Below are 18,333 nucleotides of genomic sequence, written 5' to 3'. Positions count from 1 at the left end.
TCAGAGGAGATGCTGCGTAACATACAGCACATCCTGGCCATTATCAGCTCTTCTCTATAACGTCTCTCTGTCTGTCTCAGTCAGATGTGTTTGTTGTGTGGTGTCGCTCAGGGCTGAATCACAGCGGTTAGTGGAGGTTATCTTCTCTTAGACGGAAACATACACATATTTGGCTCAGTCTCTGACACAAACCAGTAAACAGGAAACTCTTATTTTGATTAGAGCTTCATTATAAAGTGCGTGTTTGTGTGTGTTTCCGTTACAAAAAAGTACTATAGCAACTAAAATAACGTTCTTGACTGCTTTGCAATCATAAGTAGTATTCCTTTAGGTAAAATAGTTACGCCACAGTGTTTTTAAGAGGTTACATAAATGTTCTGACTGTTTTTTTACCACATAGCTATGTGGTTGCTAGGGTGTTCTGGGTTGTTGATAGGTGTTTTTTCTCTGCACAAAGTGAAAAGAGTCTCTGCAATCTTTGATATGTCTCTCTTAATATGCATCTGTGGGATTTTTTTCATTTGTTTTATGGTTCAGCGGATGAAAATGGTGCATATGATCAGCTAGTAAAGTAACAGCTCAGCTCTCGTCAATGACACACATGATTTAAGGAATCATTCGTGTCTGGAGAACAAACGCTGCAGGAAGATATTGAGACTTTAGATGTTTGAAAAGTGACAAGCACTTCTAATAACTGTACTTACTATAGTATTTTGGTCGAAGCTTTGGCTACCATCCATCGTTAATGTTTGCAAACATATTGCAGTTTTGTGCGTATTGAGTCTCCAGGATTGTGTCAACAATTTCTTTATTTCTTCATTTAATTATTATTATTTTTTATTTTTTTATTTATTTATTTTTTGTATTTGTCTTAACGTTAATTTTAATTTATCTTAATTGCTCATTTTTTATTTTATTTCTTTATTTTATGCTTGTTTATTTATCTTAATGTATATTTTTATTTATTTTAAATATATCCATTATTATTTTTATGTAAACATTTATTTATTTATTTGCGTGTTTATTTTATTCATTCATTTTTTTATCGTCATCTTAATGTTTGTTCATTTATTTATTTATTTTAAATGTATTAATTTATTTCAATTTCATTTTGTTTATTTTATTAATTTATTTTAATTTCATATTTACGTGTTTATCTTAATGTTTGTTCATTTATTTATTTTAAATGTATTAATATTTTTACATTTTATTTATTTTTATTTTAATTGTTCATGTATTTATCTTAATTTTAATTAGTTTTTTATGTATTTATCTTATTGCTATATTTCTGTCTACAGGATATGAGAAGACATGTGATCATGACTCTGCTGGACACTGAACAATCTTACGTTGAGTCTCTGCGCACACTCATTCAGGTATGAAACACACAAATACATTCACGTACATGTCTAAACGAATACTAAAGACTGTTTTTGAGCTTATATAAAACTAATAATATTGACTACAAACTGATTTTACATCTGAGGATGTCTGCAAATGAAGGTTTTATCATTTTAACTCTCTTCTCGGGACAGTAAATACTTAAACTTGCAAGCAATTCTGTAAAATCAACAATTATCACATCAAACATAATGGCCAAAATGAAAAAAGCACTGTATCATTAAACATATGTAATTTGTGTTTATGAAACAACCCTTGAATATGATGTTTAATACACATAAATCCTTTGCACGCAATTTACCGTGAATATAGAACAGAACAACAGAAGCCTTATGTTACTGTAAGAGCGAGAGCGGAAGCTGCATACTGAGTTTAATAAGCAAAAGAGAGCAACAAATCATCATCTTTTCCAATCGCTCCTGACTCATAACAACCTATTCCAGCTGGTGCAGCGGTTGCCATGGCAACAAGGTGAGCAAGTGGCGGAGCGCAGCAGTGTTTGAGCTCAATCGCCCACCGCACCTCCAAAATGCCCCATTACTGAGCAATTCTCAGCATGGTTTGCGCTCTCGTTCTGTGTTGAAGGAAGTGGTTATCTTTGGGGAAAATGATTGTGTTCCAGTCAACATCATTACTTGTAAATGGCGTGCAGCGGGTGAACCTGAGCCAACAGTGAGAGAGATGCACAAGCACAGGTTAATCAGCTTCGAGGTGTGGATGTGGACGGATAGATGACAGATGAGAGCGCTCAATCGTGGCACTGGCGTGTTTCTGGGCACGTTTTAGGGCGTTTGAAGTGCTAAAACAACGCTGGCCAGATGCTTGCTAGTCAAAACACAGAAACTGAATCAGACGCACCTCTGTGTGCCAACAGGGTGTGTGTGGGGGTGGACATCGTTTTTGGACATATGGTGGAAAAAGTATCATGTGAATACCATAGTGTATGAATGTGATTAGCATTCAGTATCATAAAATATGTGAAGTAAGATGTTACCATCTTATACATGGCTGTACCATGGTAACACCACAGTACTTTACTGTAAGGGATGTTTTAGCTGTTGGTAAATGTATTTGAAGTCAACATGAGATCAAATTAGGCTATTTATTAATATTTTTACATTTTTGTATGATTCATACAGGGTAGGAAAAGAAAAAAGAAAAAAATACAGTTTTAGTGTAAGAAAAAGATGAAGGTAAAGCATTGAAATATTCAAACAGAGATAAAATATTAAGAGTACAAACGTTGTAGATTTTTTTTTTTAAATTTATTTATTTATTTTTTCTTTTGCAAATGAAATGACAGTTGCAAATGTTATTTGCAAAGGAAGCCGCTGAAGCACCAGGAAAACCCCTAAAAAGTAATAGAATAAAATAAAAGGTGTACTATATATATATATATATATATATATATATGCATATATATAATTTTATTTTTTTATAAATTTACATGTTTTTTTCTTGTTTAATGTCATGTTACCCATTAATATGTCATTTTATGGAGGTCAAATGGGTTACACATGACATTTAATATTGACTTTGATTTTGAATTAGCTGTATTTAATCATTGAGACACAATTTTGGTTTTAAAAAGTGTCTGTTTTGTGACTCTGAAGATGGAGGAGCAGAATGTTTGATGTGACACAGTTTACGTCCCAAGAGGAGAGTTAGGCATTTCCTTTAATCAAAGTCTGTCCCAGACCACTATCACCACATGCAAACGCAGATACACGCACACATTCTGTCATTTACTCATGCATAATCTTTAATATTTGCATGCATATTTGTTCATATTTATTTTTGCATATTCAATTCTTGGTCTAATATGTCAAGCATGCACCAATGTAATGTTAAATATTTCTAACAAATCCACAGTCTTTCTTACCTAGACAGTATTGGAAATTTAGCAGTTAATGCCATAATGCATTGCAATGAAAATACTGATTATGATTTATTCATTATTAAAAAGTAACAGTTATTCCATGTAAATAAAGCTGCAGGATTTCAGCTCTTCCCGCATAACCTCCGTCTCTCTGTGTTTGTTGTTCTGATCTCAGGGCTACATGAAGCCCCTCAAGCACCCGGAAAACTCGCCTCTCTGTGACCCGTCTCTGGTGGACGAGATGTTCTACCAGATCCCTGAGATTCTGGAGCATCACGAGCAGTTCCTGGAGCAGGTGCTAGACTGTGTCAACCAGTGGCACGACAGACAGACTATCGGCCATGTGCTCATCCAATCGGTGAGATCCTAACCACTGTTTGAATGCTGTTTGGTAATTGCATCCCAAATCTTAGTTCGCTATGTTGAAAATTCTCACACGTGGTAAACTTTTTCAGGTGGTTTTTGGTTTTATGGATCTGTACATGCTTTTTTTAGGGCAATGTTGTCCACAATCTGGATGAGAAGAACTAATGCTGTGTCCCGATTTGCATGCTGTCTGTCTTATGGAGTATGCAACATTAATATACTGAATATATTGAATATTAAAGTATATTGATAATTGGATGCTAATGTAGGGCCCTTTTGATTTCTGCAATGTGGAAAATGTGTACGGAATCAAATTTCACAAGCATTTCGCCATTTCATTTGATACAATTATCATCAGATACATACAGAACCTCAAAAGTGCTCACTCCAACCCACCAAAATATAAGTTTGGGTTAACTTGAAGAAATTATGAATTAAATAAATTACTGTTGTACCACAGAATGTATTTCTCAAAGTAAAATTACTAATAATAATGCCATTTATTAATTTTTTTCAGAAATGTCATACAATTTTTCATTTCATTTCCATCAAGAAATTGTTGCAATTTAATTTGATTGCATTTTAAAAGGTTAATTTTACATCTTTCTTGATGATACATTTCTGAAGGGCACTATTATTATTAAAATTGTAATAAATTTGTAAATTGTTAAAGTGTAATGAATTTTGATCATTCAAATTTAATTTAACCATTAAAAATGGAATCCAAGACAATTAAAATAGAAAACACAAAATTTAGGAAAAACAAAACGGGCCCAACTAATGTTGGATGTTGTACTATTTCTAGTGGATTTTTTTTTAAGTGCAACTTAAAGGGATAGTTCACCCTTTCATTTAAAAATGAAAATGAATGAATAAAGTGGATAAAGGTCTCCTGCAGCGAATCGGTGCGTTTTTGTGACAAAAATATCCATATTTAAAATGTTATAAATACATTTTCTCACTTCCGCTGACTGTCATACGTGCAAGCCGTTACGGAGCTGAGTGATGCACGTTTTATTACGGATGCGCAGACTTTATTCTACTACTTTTGGACTGTTGAAAACAAACACCTGCTTACTCCCATTAAAACGAGAGCAAGGAAAATTTCCGATTGGATTCGTCTGAAAGAAGAAAGTCATAGACACCTAGGATGCATTGAGGGTGAGTAAAAACATGGGCTAATTTTCATTTTTAGGTGAACTATCCCTTTAAGAGAAGTTGTGATGGTTCTCTATTGATATATTGAAAAATGGCAAAAACCACAAAGCTGAAGCATTTTTTAAATGTATGAACCTCAAAGTTTAAAAAATGATGAAATTTAAGGTAAAAATTATATTAGGTAGTAATTATGGATCAAAACACTATTTTATGACTATAAAATATTAAATTATGATATCATATGTACATCATATGTCCCAATACTGGCTTATGGTTTTACTACATACTCAAAAGTGTGTACTTTCCTATCACCAGTGAAGTGCATATGAGAAGTGTGTTTTTTTGCCTTAAAAGTAATTTTACAGCCTTTAAGACCTGTTTCAGAAATAGCTTGGGAACGAATTGTTAAATTTTGCTGCAATCAAGAGATATTTCAATAGTCTATTTTCACATCAACAGCACGTCTCATAATGATGATGTCATTCATCCTCCGTGATTGGCCACCCACATGGGTTTGTACATTTAGCCAGAGATCCGCTCCGCTAGTGCATGAACGCTAGGCTGGAGCGGCTCTCAGACCGTCCTGACAGACGTGAAGCAGGTGTTTGTTTTCCGTGCTAAAGGGAGGCTTATTAACCGACATGGACGCCACACTGTCTCACCTCACTGGACTTACAATGTTAGGGTCTGTGCTGTCGTGATGCTGGTGCCGTTCTGTCTTTCACAAGTACACACACACACACATACAATTTCTCCTGCTGCTAGATCCTCGTCTTACATTAAGTATCATCTCTGTATTTTTCTTTACCAAGAATATATTTAATTGATCAAAAGTGTTACAAAAGATAATGTTACAAAATGTTATGTTACAAAAGATTTTCATTTCAAATAAATGCTGATCTTTTAAACTTTTTATTCATCAAAGGATCCCGAATGCTGGTTTCAGCATTGATAATAATCAGAAATATTTCTGGAGCAGCAAATCAGCATATTAGAATGATTTCTGAAGGATCATGTGACACTGAAGCCTGGAGTAATGATGCTGAAAATTCAGCTTTGATCACAGGAATAAATGACATTTTAAAATATATTACAATAGAAAACAATTATTTTAAATTGCAATAATATTTTAGATTTTTATTAAATACATGCAGCCTTGGCGAGCATAAAACACAAAAATATTTAAAAATCTCGCCAAGCCCAAACTTTGGAACTCTGGTCTATATACTTTTTCTCATTACTTTTAGTGTGTTGTGTAAGCATGCTGATTGGGATGCAGTGTAACAGTTTAAGTGTAAGCTGAAGGAATGCTGAGTGTCTCGGTGTGGGGTTTTAATCTGTCTGACCCTCTGGCCCGGTATGGAGTAAAAGTGCCTCGCCACCGCTAGTTCAGTGTTGTTTAGACGTTCCTGTCAGATTCACGTTCGCACATCAAATGCAGGGTTTTTATGGGCTCTGACTAAACGAGTCGACAAACTCAGGTAGTTAGCGCTGAGATCTGCTGCTTGTTTCGACGCTGTAATTGTGTTTTATGAGTTTCTCTAAGGATGCGCGTCACTTTAGGCTTGCACTGAACCCTGTGACATTGAACAGAAGTCTCAGTGGAAACGTTTCTTATGCTCATGAAAACACTCAAGTTGTAATTTAAGTGTAATTTACTGTAGTTTTCATTGTTGTTTTGTAATGATTCTGGGGGTTTTATGGTTCTGGGAGACATTTTTTCTCATTTCTTTTTTTCCATAGGGATTGCAAAATGCTCTGAGATGCATCTGAACAGTACAAGCCGCAAGAAAGGGGCATTATCTTATTTTATTACTTTTATTAAATAACATGAAACCCAAGTCACATGCTAAAGTCAAGATAACCAGAAACATAAAAATCAAGGGTCATTCACCTTATTTGATAAACTAAAATATCTAATTATTTAATTATGTTTGTTATATTACATTCATGTGCACTTAAATGTACAACTACAAACTAGACATGAGGAAACCTGAGCACTGGGTGGCAGTACATAAACTATGAAACACTTTTTATTTTATTTTATTTTCATGTGTACTTTAAGTGTTCAAATGCAAACTAGACACCTGAGCATCGGGGGAGTGTGCATACATTTTTAAAATAGTTCTTTATTTTTAATTTGCTTTATTTTAACAATTATTTTATTTATTATAATATTTAATATTTTATTTTACATTCATGCGGACTTTAATGTTCAGTAAAGCTGCAAACTATACACAAGAAAATCCAACGCAGCTGTACATAAAGTATAAAATATTATTTCATTTATTTGATTTCATTTATTTTTTATTACTTATAATTAATAATGAATAATAATTAGTTACATTTACATAGCGCTTTTAGGCACTCAAAGGGATCTCCTCATCCACCACCTCCATTTATTTATTTATTTATTATTTGACATTTATATGCACTTTAATATTCAGAACAACTGTGTACTACAAACAGGAAAACCTGATCATCAGGTGGCTGTACATAAAATTTAAAATAGTTTTATTTATTCATTTATTTTGTTTCAAGTCAGAATGAAAGCATCCATAAAATGGACACTGTGCAGATGTGTCAGCCTGTTCTTCAGGGCTCATAAAGCTAGGCCTCTGTTTCTGGTGGGTGTAAATTGTCCCCCTGCGTGTTTTACAGTGAAACATTACAGAGCAGACTGAGTCACACGCTCATAGCGTTGACGATGAGCTGTGTCTCCTCACGACCCGCCAAGATTCATGTCATGTCTGTCCACACACACCATCCATTCACAAAGATGCTACTCAATGTTGTCCCTACTATCAGAAAAAAAGCCATTTTTGTTTTTTTTTACATGGTAACATTTAAACATTTTCTAAGGACAGTATTGCTCCTTAAAAGGTTTCTATCAATGATTTGCAGGCGAGGGTTGAGTAGAGTTTGTAAAGGTTGCACAGCTTGTTCTGTTCAGTGCTGATAATGTCTCTGCTTTCTCTTCACAGTTTTCCAAAGAGATCCTCGCCAATATTTATTCAGCGTACATCGACAACTTCATGAATGCCAAAGACGCAGTGAGAATCGCCAAGGAGGCCAAGCCTGCTTTCCTGAAGTTTCTAGAGGTACATTACGGCTTTACTTCTGTGCATATGTGTAGGTAAAAATACATTTACACTACAGTTATCCCCTCGAGAGGCTGTTTGGCAAAGGATTTTGCCATTGTGTAAAGAAACTGTGACTTTTATTTTCTTTTTTTTTTTTTAATCTTACTTTTAGTAATATTGAACCTATTTGAATTAGTTGCCAAAGCAATACATAAATTCCTTATTCCTTTCATATGCATGTTTATGCTTTCAAATGTTCTCAGCTGAATCATGTTTGACAGTTTCGAGGGTTGCTGCCCTCTAGTGGTACCTCCTCAAACTGAACTAAAACTAAGTTATCTAGTTAAGCATGGTTGGATAAACTGTACACATGCAGTTAAAATCAAGATAAAGTATAGTTGTACTTCTAAACTATTTTGTTTTGTTTGCGTCTCGCTCTTTCTCTGTTATTCTGTCTCTTTCCTCTTCAGCAAAGCATGCGTGAGAATAAAGAGAAACAAGCTCTGGGTGATCTGATGATAAAGCCGGTGCAGCGGATCCCACGATACGAGCTGCTAGTTAAGGTAACACTAACCTTCCCATTTTATTTCTGCCTTTTTGTGCCTGTTTGTTTTTTATTGATAACATGTCTTTTAATGTATTTGGGCTGGTTTGGAATATGTTAGGCAGGGCTGAATGATTAATTGAAATAAAAATTGAAATTGCAAAATTACCAAATTGCAAAGAGTGCATTTTATTTAAACATGCGCAGCAATGTTATAATGAACTTATAATGTTCTTTTGGGAATAAAACGTGCCATCCATTTCAACAGATTTGTAATGAGTAACATTTATAAACCTAACTTTGGCAGATTTGCCCCTAAATAAAAGCTCAAATATTTAATGTTTGAAATTAGGACATACATTTTAGCATTGTAATATTACTGTTGTATTGTACTTTTTTTTTGTATTATTAAATACTCTTTTTATTTAATAATAGTAGTAGTAGTAGTAGTAGTAGTAGTAGTACTAATAATAATTATAATATTTGTATATTTTATTATTATACTATTGTTAGAGTACTGGCGGAGTTAAAATAATAGTTTTATTTTACAAACAAGTTCAGCAAACCTGGATCTCTTTAAAAAAAAAAAAAAAAAAAAAACATTTTTTATCACAATCTCAATTTTTATCAGAAAAATGCAATTTGATTTTAATTAAATCATTCAGCACTGTATGTTTTGTATGTGACCACCAACTAGTTCAAATCCTTAATATGTACTCATCTTGTTTGTTAATGTTAAGAACAAAAATGCTTAAATGAATTGTCATTCTGCTATAATATACAGTCGTTGAATCTCTAGGACTGAAACTGTCCATTTTATAAGCGTCTTTTTAGGTACTACCTGTAATTTTGGTAGTTTAGTTTTTACATGACACATTGTTTGTATGGATCAGGATCTTCTGAAGCACACTCCTGAAGATCACCCTGACTACCTGTTTCTGCTGGACGCCCAGAAGAACATCAAGCGATTGGCTGAGAGGATCAACAAGGGCCGCCGCACCGCAGAGGAGCTGGAGAAAGAGACGCGTGTTATGCAGGAGATCGAGGCGCACATCGAGGGCGTGGAGCATGTGAGAGATCACTCAAAATCACTCATCCAGTTTATTAACTAAAGTGATTCAAACTTGGTTTCAAATCCATTTTTCTTTCTTTTATGATTTTTTTAAGATTGTTTTTTAAATGCCTTATATAGGTTCTATAACCTGAGTTCCGGAAGTGTTGGGGCATTTTTTAAAATTTGAATAAAATGAAAACTAAAAGACTTTCAAATCACATGAGCCAATATTTTATTCACAATAGAACATAGAGAACATAACAAATGTTTAAATGGAGAATTGTTACACTTTTATCCACTAAATAAGCTCATTTCAAATTTGATGCCTGCTACAGGTCTCAAAAAAGTTGGCACGGGGGCAACAAAGGGCTGAAAAAGCAAGAAATTTTGAAAAGATTCAGCTGGGAGAACATCTAGCAACTAATTAAGTTAATTGACATCAGGTCTGTAACATGATTAGCTATAAAAGGGATGTCTTAGAGAGGCAGAGTCTCTCAGAAGTAAAGATGGGCAGAGGCTCTCCAATCAGTGCATAAAAAGATTTTGGAATACTTTAAAAACAGTGTTTCTCAATATCAAATTGCAAAGGCAAATCTCATCTACAGTGCATAACATCATCAAAAGATTCAGAGAAACTGGAGAAATCTCTGTGCGTAAGGGACAAGGCTGAAGACCTTTGTTGGATGCCCGTGGTCTTCGGGCCCTCAGATGACACTGCATCACTCATCGGCATGATTCTGTCATTGACATTACTAAATGGGCCCAGGAATACTTCCAGAAACCACTGTCGGTAAACACAATCCGCCGTGCCATCTGCAGATGCCAACTAAAGCTCTATCATGCAAAAAGGAAGCCATATGTGAATATGGTCCAGAAGTGTCCTGTGGGCAAGTGAAAAAGTGTTCTATGGTCAGACGAGTCCAAATTTGACGTTCTTGTTGGAAATCACGGACGCCGTGTCCTCCGTGCTAAAGAGGAGGGAGACCTTCCAGCGTGTTATCAGCGTTCAGTTCAAAAACCAGCATCTCTGATGGTATGGCGGTGCATAAGTGCATACGGTATGGGCAGCTTGCATGTTTTGGAAGGCACTATGAATGCTGAAAGGTATATAAAGGTTTTAGAGCAACATATGCTCCCCTCCAGATGACGTCTATTTCAGGGAAGGCCTTGTGTATTTCAGCAGGATAATGCAAAACCACATACTGCAGCTATTACAACAGCATGGCTTTGTAGTAGAAGAGTCTGGTGCTGAATTGGCCTGCCTGCAGTCCAGATCTACCAATAGAGAACATTTGGCGCATCATTAAACGAAAAATACGTCAAAGACGACCGCAAACTCTTCAGCAGCTGGAAACCTATATCAGGCAAGAATGGGACCAAATTCCAACACCAAAACTCCTGAAACTCATAACCTTGATGCCCAGACATCTTCAAACTGTTTTGAAAAAAAGAGGAGATGCTACACCATGGTAAACATGCCCCCGTCCCAACTATTTTGAGACCTGTAGCAGGCATCAAATCTGAAATGAGCTCATTAAAATTGCAAAATTTCTCAGTTTATCAATTTGTTATGTTATCTATGTTCTATTCTGAATAAAATATTGACTCATGTGATTTGAAAGTCTTTTAGTTTTCATTTTATTCAAATTTAAAAACGTCCCAACATTTCTGGAATTCGGATTGTAATACTTATTTTTTTTCCCCAGACAACAAGACTGAATATTTTATTACATCTTATTTTTAGATATTTGTACTGGTGAAAAAGACAAAAATACTGAATTAGAAAATAATTTTTGCATGTTTATAAATCAGTGTGATGAGTAAATATGTTAATATGTTAAATATTTTAACTACATTTTTATTTCTTAAATATTTTTTAAAAATCCCTTTAATGTAAAGCAGTTTAAATGTCCATCATAAATGAAAAGTACTATATAAATAAACTTGCCTTGCCATACGATATCAAGTCTTGTTTTGTGAAATAATGTATTTTGATACATTACTAAATGTATCAAAATTAAGTAAATCTTTGCTCAAAAAGAAAAAAGAAAAAAAAACAGATTTTCAATCTGTCAACTGAAAAATAATATTGTTTTTTCAGTGTATTTACAGTTTTGGTTGCAAATGTGTTTCACATTGATTTAAATATGTTCGACTGATACCACACAAACATGTTACAGTGGTATGTAGGCTAGTTTGCCCTCAGCTATATCTAATAATGTTTTTTTTTCCTTGTCAGATCCTAAATCCGCAGAGAAAGTTCCTGAGACAAGAGATGGTGGTGGAATCGGTGAGCATAAATAAACAAGAGAAATCAAATTACTTTAAGCAAACATATGAGCTTCCTAAACCTCTGTCCTTCTAGAAAACGGTGGGCGGTAAGAAGGACCGGTCTCTGTTTCTATTCAGCGATTTGCTCATCTGCACCACGCTAAAGAGGAAGTCTGGATCTCTGCGCAGGAGCTCCATGAGTCTGTGAGTGCGGCTGTGCTTTTGCAGTTTTCTTTTAATAGTGCAGAGATGTGAGGAGGGCCTGGGAAAACTCGTGTTTGGTTTACAAACCCCAGAGTCCCCTGAGCTCTTCTGCTCTGATGGCCAAAATAAATGCAGTTCATTTCTGAATAACACTGCACTCTAGTGGACTGTCATGGAAACACCACATAAATAGTCTTATTTAGCATATGCTTTTATCTAAAGTGATTTCCAGTACACTTATTTCTGGGATATCAATCAAAATATGGAAATGCATCACATTACAATGCACAGTGAAAAATGCACTGTAGATGCTCATTCATGAGTTGTTTAAGGGTTCAACAGTGATCTTTCATGATTAACACTCACCACATTTGAACCAGCAAACTATCAGATATCAGAATAGATCATTAATTACTAGCCCACATCAGCCCATGCTGGAAAAAAATTCTCGACTGATGATTAAATTCTCTCTCTGCTTCTCTTTCAGATACTCCACTGCTAGTGTCATTGACACCTCGAGTAAATATAAGTTCCTGTGGAAACTGCCCTTAGAAGACATCGAGGTGGTTAAAGGTACCGTTATTATCTCACACAATCAGCATGACATGATTTACATGTTTTCCATGTTTTTTAATATATAGATATATATTTATATATGTGACCCTGGACCACAAAACCAGTCTTAAGTGTCAATTTTTCAAAATTGAGATTTATACATCATCTGAAAGCTGAATAAATTAGCTTTCCATTGATGTATGGTTTGTTAGGATCGGAAAATATTTGGCCGAAATACAACTATTTGAAAATCTGGAATCTGAGGGTGCAAAAAAAATCTAAATATTGAGAAAATCACCTTTAAAGTTGTCCAAATGAAGTTCTTAGTAATGCGTATTACTAACCATAAATGATGGTTTTTATACATTTACGGTAAGAAATTTACAAAATATCTTCATGGAACATAATCTTTACTTAATATCCTAATGATTTTTGGCATAAAAGAAAAATTTATAATTTTGACCCATGCAATGTATTTTTGGCTATTGCTACATATAATATATTATTTAAATTTTTATTAATTATTTTATTGAATTATTCATTTATTTATTTTTATGTATTATTTATTTAATTTTATGTTTTTTTTCATTATTATTATTATTATTATGTTACTTTCTGGTATTTAAGTTTATGTATTATTTTTTTATTAATTCATTGAATGTATGCATTATTTACTTATTTACCCCTTTTATATTATTTTCCATTACGCTTAATTGAACTTTGATGCTCTTTTACGGACCCAATATAATTTCTTCATCACAGGTTCTAATCAAGCCACTAACAGAGAAAACATCCAGAAAACCATCAGCCGTCTGGATGAAGATCTCAGCACGCTTGGCCAAATAAGCAAACTGTCAGAAACACTCAGTTTCCCCCATCAGGTCTGTCTAGGGTGGGGGTCATTGGTGCATGCAAAAAAATTAAAATAAATAAAATGCAACCATATTTCTGTGTATTTAGGATTAAAAAAAATAGACAGACTTATCAACTTTAATGAGAAAGGATAACATACAAATATTGACGGTTGGCTTAAAACGGTTGACTTGTGCCACTCAGACTTTATTTGCCTCTTCCTTGGAACAGATGAAATATTCTGAAGTGTGTTTGTGTGTGTGTGTGTGTGTTAGAGTTTGGACGATGTGATAAAGGATCTGATGGCGTCAGTGCACCGGGAGCTGGCCGATAAGCAGTCTCTGGCCTTCAGCATGACGTTACTGCCCACTAAACTAGAGCTGACCAGCACTTCAGCCGAGACCACCTTCATCTTTGAGTTCAGCAGCCCTGATACCCGCAGTAACTTCGAGCAGGCCTTTGAGGATGCCAAGAAGAAGCTCGGTAAATCATCAGAGCTGACCCTCTGTTTCTGTTTTAAATAATGTACAGCAATCTGAGAGCAATTTACATCAAAGCATTACTTTCCTACAGAGAAAGAATTGGGAAATTATTATGTTCTCTTACAAACTTTGTGTTGACATTTAGCACAAGACAAGCTAGTGAATAAACACTAGAAACACTACAGAGTAACCACAGAAACCAGCATTGTTTTAGTATTGTTGTATTTAATATATATTACAAATAATGTCATATAATTAACTACTATAATATAAATAATACAAATTGTGTATGTATGCTATTATAGTATTTATTAATATTTTTCATTAGCTTATTAACTTGGCTTAATATATAGTTTTCTTCTTTTTTTTTTTTTAGTAATTTAGTCATTTTATTTGTTTTGTTTTATTTTAGCTTTGCTAACTGAAATAAATGTTTACGTACTAAAATGACTTAAAATTAAATTTAGTTGCCAACATTTCTGATTTTGGTTTTATTTTATTTTTTAACCTCATATTTTCACAAGAAATTTAACAAATGCTGCTTATATTAGAATATATTAAATATATTATAAAATATATTAAGTATTTGATGATCCTCCATATGCAGTAATTGTTTGTGAATTTATATAGTATTTGTTAGGCTATTCATGGAAAAATATAATATATATTTATGCATAGCCCAAGAAATACTACCTATATTCATGCAAAATCTAATAAATACAGCATATATTAAAGAAAAACAGAACTTTTGTATATATTCAATGCAAATGCCAATACTGCACAATATTCTTTTTCAAAGCCCAAGAAATAGTGCCTACATTCATGACCAAAAAACAAAATTCAAATATTCTTGTGAAGGCCAATAAATCCTTTATATAGTGTATTAATGATGTATACTTCATATTCACATTAGCCCAACAAATATGGGGTGTACATTTAATAGAAGAGAAAAATATTTTCTGCTACATTTTCATCAAAAGCACCCTGTTTTCCATCTTTTGCCCAGCCATGAACAAAGACCAGTGGGACCCTGAGTTCCTGAAGGCCATTCCCATCATGAAGACCCGCAGCGGGATGCAGTTCTCCTGCGCCTCCCCCAGTCACAGCTGTCCAGAGAACACGTATGAGGTGTGGGTGTGTAACAGCGACGGGTACGTGGGTCAGGTGTGTCTGCTGAACATCCGGGACGAGCCCACGGTGGAGGCCTGCATCGCCGTCTGCTCCGCTCGCATCATCTGCATCGCAGCCGTGCCGGGCCTGAAGAACAGGTGAGACCCGTCGACGGCCCTAAACGCATCTGCTTAACTGGACAAATTCTCCTGTTAAAGACTGATGATAAATGAGCACCATGAGATTACAGTATATGTGGGAATTTCCAGGGATCAGGAGAGATCTCACCAGAGACACTCATTTCAACATGCTTCAATGTATTTAAATTCTGTACAATTTTGCAGCACAAATCATTTTCTTTTTTTACTGTCTAACTATGAGCTCTAAACCCTCGGATTTTTGCCTGCTCGTTTTAGAAGTGCATTTAACCACATATGTAAATATAATACTATATTATATTAATTAATATTATATTATTATATTTTATTTTTTATTTTAGTTTAGGTTTTAGTAATTTTGTTACATGCTTTTGTCAAGTTATATCTATATTTACAGTTTTAGTTCTATTAATGAGTAACAATTTTAGTAACTAATTTATTTTTCAGTTTAGTTTTAGTTCTTCAACTTCAAAGTATTTTTTTAATTGGTTGGCAAGGCAACATTTAAACTTTTTTGGAGTTTAAGTTCTTCTAAAACTTATATTTTATTTTATTTCAGCTTCATTTCAATTACCAAAAACAATTTTAATAGTTTTTGTGTTTGTGTGTATTATATATTGTTTCTACAACATGAAATACACCCGTTATTAGGTTTAAAATATCCTGAAATATGCCTTTTAAAACAGACTTTATGTGCTTTTGTGAAGTTTTTATTTGTAGTTTGATTTATTTATTTATCTGTTTTGTTTATTGCAAATTTAATTTTTCATAATTTTAGTTCTAATTTATTTTAGTTGTTTGCCAAGTTTATGTAGTGTGTGTGTATACCTGTGTGTGTATGTATGTGTATATATATATTTAGAAAACGGTTAGTTCCATTCCTCGATTCTGACTGGTCGGCAGCTGTGTTTTATTCACGATACAGCACATATATTAATTTAATGCTAATTTAAATGAATATGCCTTTTAAAACAGGTTCACCTCAATAGCAGTGTAGTATTCTATGTTCTAGTAATTTTTTACACACATAAGCAGTTTGCAAGTGCAAAAATGTCCATTCTGTCTACTGCAGAGAGCGTGTGGGTCATTCGACCCCCTCCATCCCGTCTGAGTCAAACTCTACAGCATCTGCACAACCCCAGCTCCACATCTGCATCTCGGGCTCGTCTCTGGAGCTCAGCGAGCCGCCCGCGGTCCCTGCCACAGAGCTCGTGCCCTTCGATAGCGACGACACCGATGATGAAGACTCTCCCAGCCCTTCATCCACACTGCAGAGCCAAGCGTCCCATTCCACCATCTCATCCAGCTTCGGCAGTGAGTCTCTAAAATCATATATACTCACTCATGTTTGTGATTGGTGTCTTTATTTATTTATTTTTTATTTATTTATTTTGTTTAGTTAACAGGGACATTGTACATTAATAAAACATTTCTGTAAATGTACCAGAATTATCCAAAGGCTATTTTTCATCTGTAGTCCCTGGACAGATGTTACAAGTCACCCTAAAAAGATGTGATTAGAATACATAATAGTTGACAATTTAACATTTAACAAATACATAACACAATCCAAAATAAAAAGGGCAGCCACCAATATATAATTCTAATGTTTACATAACTGAGTAGTAATTAACCATTTCTTTAATTGAAGCCTGAATACCTTATATCTAGATCTCTTATGGTTGTCAGAATAGTGTTCCATTCTCATGCAGCTTTAACAGAAAATGCGGATTGACTATATTTACTCCATCTAAGTGGTATAATACAGTCTCCTCTCAATGCACCTCTTGTAGAACGATAAACAGTTGTTCTAACGTTGACTAACTGATTAAGAGGGCGAGAAGTTAAAGCATAAATGATCTTATACATCAAGCATGCATTTGCATACTTAATCATGTTTTCCCAACTCAGCAGATTATACTTTTTCAATATTGAACAATTATGAAAATGTACTGGTTTCTTGTCAAGAACTTTAAGTGTACGTTTATATAAGGACTCTAATGGTTTTAGAGTCATTAAACTCGCCTGAGACCAAGTCGTTAAACAGTAAGTCATGTGAGGAATAACCATAGAATGCATATACATCTTAGCTGCCTCAAATGACATATAATCTCGTATAAACCGAAAATTATAGAGATTGAACTTAACCTGCTTACAAACCTTTTAAACCTGAGCTTTAAATGTAAGTTTAGAATCAATCAGTATTCCAAGGTATTTATATTGGGACACTACCTACAGCCTCAGCCCTGACACATAAACATCTGGCTCTTTAGTAAAACTATTTGACTTAGAAAAAAACATACATACTGTTTTGGAAACATTTAGTTGCAAGCAATTCTCTTTTAGCCATGCCGACACATTAACCATGGAATTTGTAAGGTCAACTTGTGTGAAACTATTACCATGTAAATAGATTACAGTATAATCCGAATACATCTGTATATTAATACCAGGACATGCCAAATTAAGAACATTCATACATAGAGCAAAGAACAGTGGACCCAAAATAGATCCTTGAGGAACACCAGTAGAAGTAATCAGTTGATTGGTGATTTTGTACTCTACTTTTGTCTTATTGATGATGTTTTGTATTTATTTGTTTCTCTCAGATGATGAAGCAGCCGTTTCAAAGGACATGGCCACCGAGACCACCAGCTCCGAGGAGGAACAGGAATTTCCTGTCCCGAGCACATTCGGGGCCCCTCGGCTCAATGCGGACAGTCCCATGGACGGCCGAGCCATGCGGCGGTCCAGTCGAGGCTCCTTCACCCGTGCCAGTCTGGAGGACCTGCTGAGCATCGACCCCGAGGCGTATCAGAGCTCCGTCTGGCTCGGGACCGAGGACGGCTGGTGGGTCACTGCATGACAGAATAAATAACTTCTGTACTGTGATGTAGCTTTTATTTGTCTATTTTTCAGTTTACTTTTTTTTTCTTTTTTTTTTTTTTTTTAGGTTTAGTAAATATAGAACTTAAACTTACTTCAGTTTCAAATTTTTTTAAGATCTAGTTTAGGTTTTAAGAGAATAAATTACTGTGTTATGTAGTTGATTTGTTCTAACAGGATTTGATTGTATCTTTAAAAGTAGGCTGTGATATTATTAGTTGTTATTATCTTCACTGCCGAACTGGCCATGATTATATCAGCATAAACCAAAAAAATTATAATAATAATTTGAAACGAAGTCTTTTACTTCTTTCTTCTAACACCTGACAT

General features: G+C 34.5%; 1 protein-coding gene across 1 annotated transcript in view; it reads left to right on the top strand.

Annotated features, from left to right (window-relative positions):
- The window catches only part of LOC131524266 (rho guanine nucleotide exchange factor 17-like), a 90,760-nt gene that overhangs the window by 62,725 nt on the left and 9,702 nt on the right, over positions 1 to 18,333 (top strand). The window contains 13 exon segments of the mRNA XM_058751222.1: positions 1,299 to 1,376; positions 3,456 to 3,638; positions 7,789 to 7,905; positions 8,358 to 8,450; positions 9,325 to 9,501; positions 11,725 to 11,775; positions 11,851 to 11,960; positions 12,448 to 12,533; positions 13,278 to 13,396; positions 13,643 to 13,850; positions 14,856 to 15,117; positions 16,190 to 16,431; positions 17,727 to 17,967. Coding sequence (XP_058607205.1) covers positions 1,299 to 1,376; positions 3,456 to 3,638; positions 7,789 to 7,905; positions 8,358 to 8,450; positions 9,325 to 9,501; positions 11,725 to 11,775; positions 11,851 to 11,960; positions 12,448 to 12,533; positions 13,278 to 13,396; positions 13,643 to 13,850; positions 14,856 to 15,117; positions 16,190 to 16,431; positions 17,727 to 17,967 — 1,967 coding nt within the window.

This window comes from Onychostoma macrolepis, chromosome 18, assembly GCF_012432095.1.
Source record: "Onychostoma macrolepis isolate SWU-2019 chromosome 18, ASM1243209v1, whole genome shotgun sequence".
Classification (NCBI taxonomy): domain Eukaryota; kingdom Metazoa; phylum Chordata; class Actinopteri; order Cypriniformes; family Cyprinidae; genus Onychostoma; species Onychostoma macrolepis.
Note: the sequence above shows the minus strand (reverse complement) of the source record. Positions and strands in the feature narration are given on the sequence as shown.